This window comes from Camelina sativa, chromosome 14 (genome assembly GCF_000633955.1).
Source record: "Camelina sativa cultivar DH55 chromosome 14, Cs, whole genome shotgun sequence".
Taxonomy (NCBI): domain Eukaryota; kingdom Viridiplantae; phylum Streptophyta; class Magnoliopsida; order Brassicales; family Brassicaceae; genus Camelina; species Camelina sativa.
Window position 1 is genome coordinate 30,488,359 of NC_025698.1, and position 2,523 is coordinate 30,490,881.

The 2,523-nt window shown below is 38.4% G+C and overlaps 2 protein-coding genes across 4 annotated transcripts in view; both read left to right on the forward strand.

The window, feature by feature from the left end:
- LOC104742947 (DNA-directed RNA polymerases II, IV and V subunit 8B) overlaps positions 1 to 1,492 on the forward strand; it is an 8,015-nt gene extending 6,523 nt beyond the window's left edge. For 2 of the 3 annotated variants that reach the window (XM_010464034.2, XM_010464035.2), the window contains exons 2-5: positions 153 to 231; positions 473 to 630; positions 937 to 1,028; positions 1,146 to 1,492. In XM_010464034.2, the coding sequence (XP_010462336.1) occupies positions 153 to 231; positions 473 to 630; positions 937 to 1,028; positions 1,146 to 1,257 (441 nt within the window). In that variant the 3' untranslated portion in view covers positions 1,258 to 1,492. Of the gene's footprint in view, positions 24 to 152; positions 232 to 472; positions 631 to 936; positions 1,029 to 1,145 lie in introns of all 3 variants that reach the window. The other variant, XM_010464037.2, reaches the window with a different exon arrangement.
- LOC104744164 (telomere repeat-binding factor 5-like) overlaps positions 1,800 to 2,523 on the forward strand; it is a 1,135-nt gene continuing 411 nt past the window's right edge. Inside the window, exons 1-3 of the mRNA XM_010465176.1 lie at positions 1,800 to 2,149; positions 2,275 to 2,408; positions 2,506 to 2,518. Coding sequence (XP_010463478.1) covers positions 1,997 to 2,149; positions 2,275 to 2,408; positions 2,506 to 2,518 — 300 coding nt within the window. The 5' untranslated portion in view covers positions 1,800 to 1,996. The remainder of the gene's footprint in view (positions 2,150 to 2,274; positions 2,409 to 2,505; positions 2,519 to 2,523) is intronic.

A 2,523-nucleotide genomic window follows, 5' to 3' on the forward strand; every position in this document is an offset into this window, starting at 1 on the left:
TCTCTGCGATTGGTTTCTTATAGGTAGATTTCAGATTTCGGCTTCTTGTTCATATAGCTGTTGTTTCCTTTGGTGCTCGAATCGTGTTTTTTTTTTTTTCTGTCAAGGAATTGAAATTTTATTTAGGGTTTGGACCTCTTCCGTGTATGCAGATGGCGAGCAATATCATTATGTTCGAGGATATCTTCGTGGTCAATAAGCTTGACCCTGATGGCAAAAAGTTCGATAAGGGTATTTACTTTCTTAACCTCGCCACTCAAATCGACGATTTTTTTAGTAGCTGTCTCGTTTCTGTTTTGGTGAATGAGTTCTTTCTTTTATCCTTTCTGTTTTGGTCTTCTGTTTTGGTCTGAGTGATTGGGTTACTGTGGAAAAATCTGAACTTTAAAGTCTTTAGTCTTCAAATTGAGTTGCTTTCTTTTTGAAACCTACAATGATTTGTGTCGTGGGGGTTTGTTGTGTTTGGTTACAGTTACTCGCGTTGAAGCTACGAGCCACAACTTGGAAATGTTTATGCATCTAGATGTTAACACAGAGGTTTATCCACTGGCTGTTGGTGATAAGTTCACACTTGCTATGGCTCCCACGCTGAATCTCGATGGAACCCCTGATACCGGATATTTTACCCCGGTAATAAAGCTACTGCCTTGTTTGCTTGATCTGTTTTGTTTATATACACACTCTCTTGTTTGCTTGGCTAGAACCCGTATTAAGATTTGATCAGGATATAACTGTAAATGCTTAATGGTTGATATTACAACTCTGTTGGCTGAATTGAGAAGCCTGTATATATAGGAATAAGAGTAAACATTTGGAATTTTAACAAGCTTTGGTGACTTGAATCTTGATAATCCAAATTTGAAAACCAAGAATGTTTGTTTACTCATCTGATCAATAATCTTATGTTTAAGTTTTCATCTCGATAATATATAATAGGGAGCAAAGAAAACACTTGCGGATAAGTATGAATACATCATGCACGGGAAGCTTTACAAGATCTCCGAGCGTGACGGCAAAACTCCACAAGCGTAAGACCTAGACCCTTGAAATCAAAGTAATTCAGTGTTTACCCAAATAGATCCAATTCAACTTACAGAATCTAACCATCATGTTTTGGTTTCTTTCGTTAAATTGTGTGATTCCAGAGAGCTGTATGTTTCATTTGGCGGCCTCCTGATGTTGCTTAAGGGAGATCCAGCTCACATTTCTCACTTTGAACTCGACCAGAGGCTCTTCCTACTCATGAGGAAGCTGTGAGATGCCATTGTCTGATCATGACCCGGCATATTCCGCTTAGAAACCGAATTAGCAGAGAGAGAGCTTGATCTAATTTACTTTTGCTACTTCCAACTTATGTTATTTTGATGAAGCAACTCTTGTGTAGAAGCAACTTCTTCCGTACCGGTTTAACATCCTATTCCACAATTTGACTGCTCCCATAAAATGTGTTTGTAGCACTTTAGCTATATGGAAAATAAGCATTTGAGAACAAGAACATAAAGAAAACACAGACAAAGACACATTAGTTCTTAAGCTATGGAAGATAGCCAATTTGTACTTGTGCACAGCACTCTTTATCTTCTAACAATATGAAAATCCAATAAACATTCAAAAAAGTTTAGATTCTGATCGTATCCTATACTTTGAGAGTCTGAGACCATGAGAGTATATTTTGAACGGTCGATATATTAGTCTCAAAACCCGAGCAGATCAAGATTCGGTTTTAATGTCGGTGAGGCCCATTTAAAGCTCATGAAGAAGCCTTTTAAAAGCTAAATATTTTCGAGTTGAAGAATAGAAAAAAAAGGAAGTAGAATAGCGGGAATACTGGAGTTATTAGGAGGTGTCAGACTTGTTCTCCGGTGACGCTCTGACGAAGAAGACGACGAAGCGTACGAGTGTGTTTTGCTATATACGCTTAGTTTTAGAGGTAGCTTGATTTAAAAGTAGCGAAAGAGAATTTGAGAGAGAGAGGGAGGCGACGAAGGGATTAGAGATGCTAGGACATCGGAAGAATAAATGGACGGCGGAAGAAGAGGAGGCGCTTGTCGCCGGAATAGCCAAGCACGGTTCTGGAAAATGGGCGAATATCATAGAAGATCCCGAGTTTGCGCCTCATCTTCTAGATCGCACTAACATTAACCTCAAGGTATGTATGTCAATTCGTAAATTCCCAAAAAAAATCTGCCATAGAAATCGATTTTGAGATTAGGGATCGTAATTTTGGTCTTCAATGTTTGGTTTTTGTGTTGTCTTTGTTGCGCAATTCCAAAGGATAAATGGCGAAATATGAAAAATCGTGTGGGGAATATGGAGAAATCAATGGCACATACACTCAAATCTGCTCTTGTTGTTGTTAGCAACGAGTCTTCTCCAAGTAGTTCATCAGATATGATCAATGATACTAGGTTTGTTACCTTTGGTGATTCTGTTCTTTGATTTCTGTGTGTTTTCTCTAGGTTTAACAGCTTCTGCTGACACCTTCTTCTTTTATCTTGTTGCAAGGTACGTTCCAATGGTTTT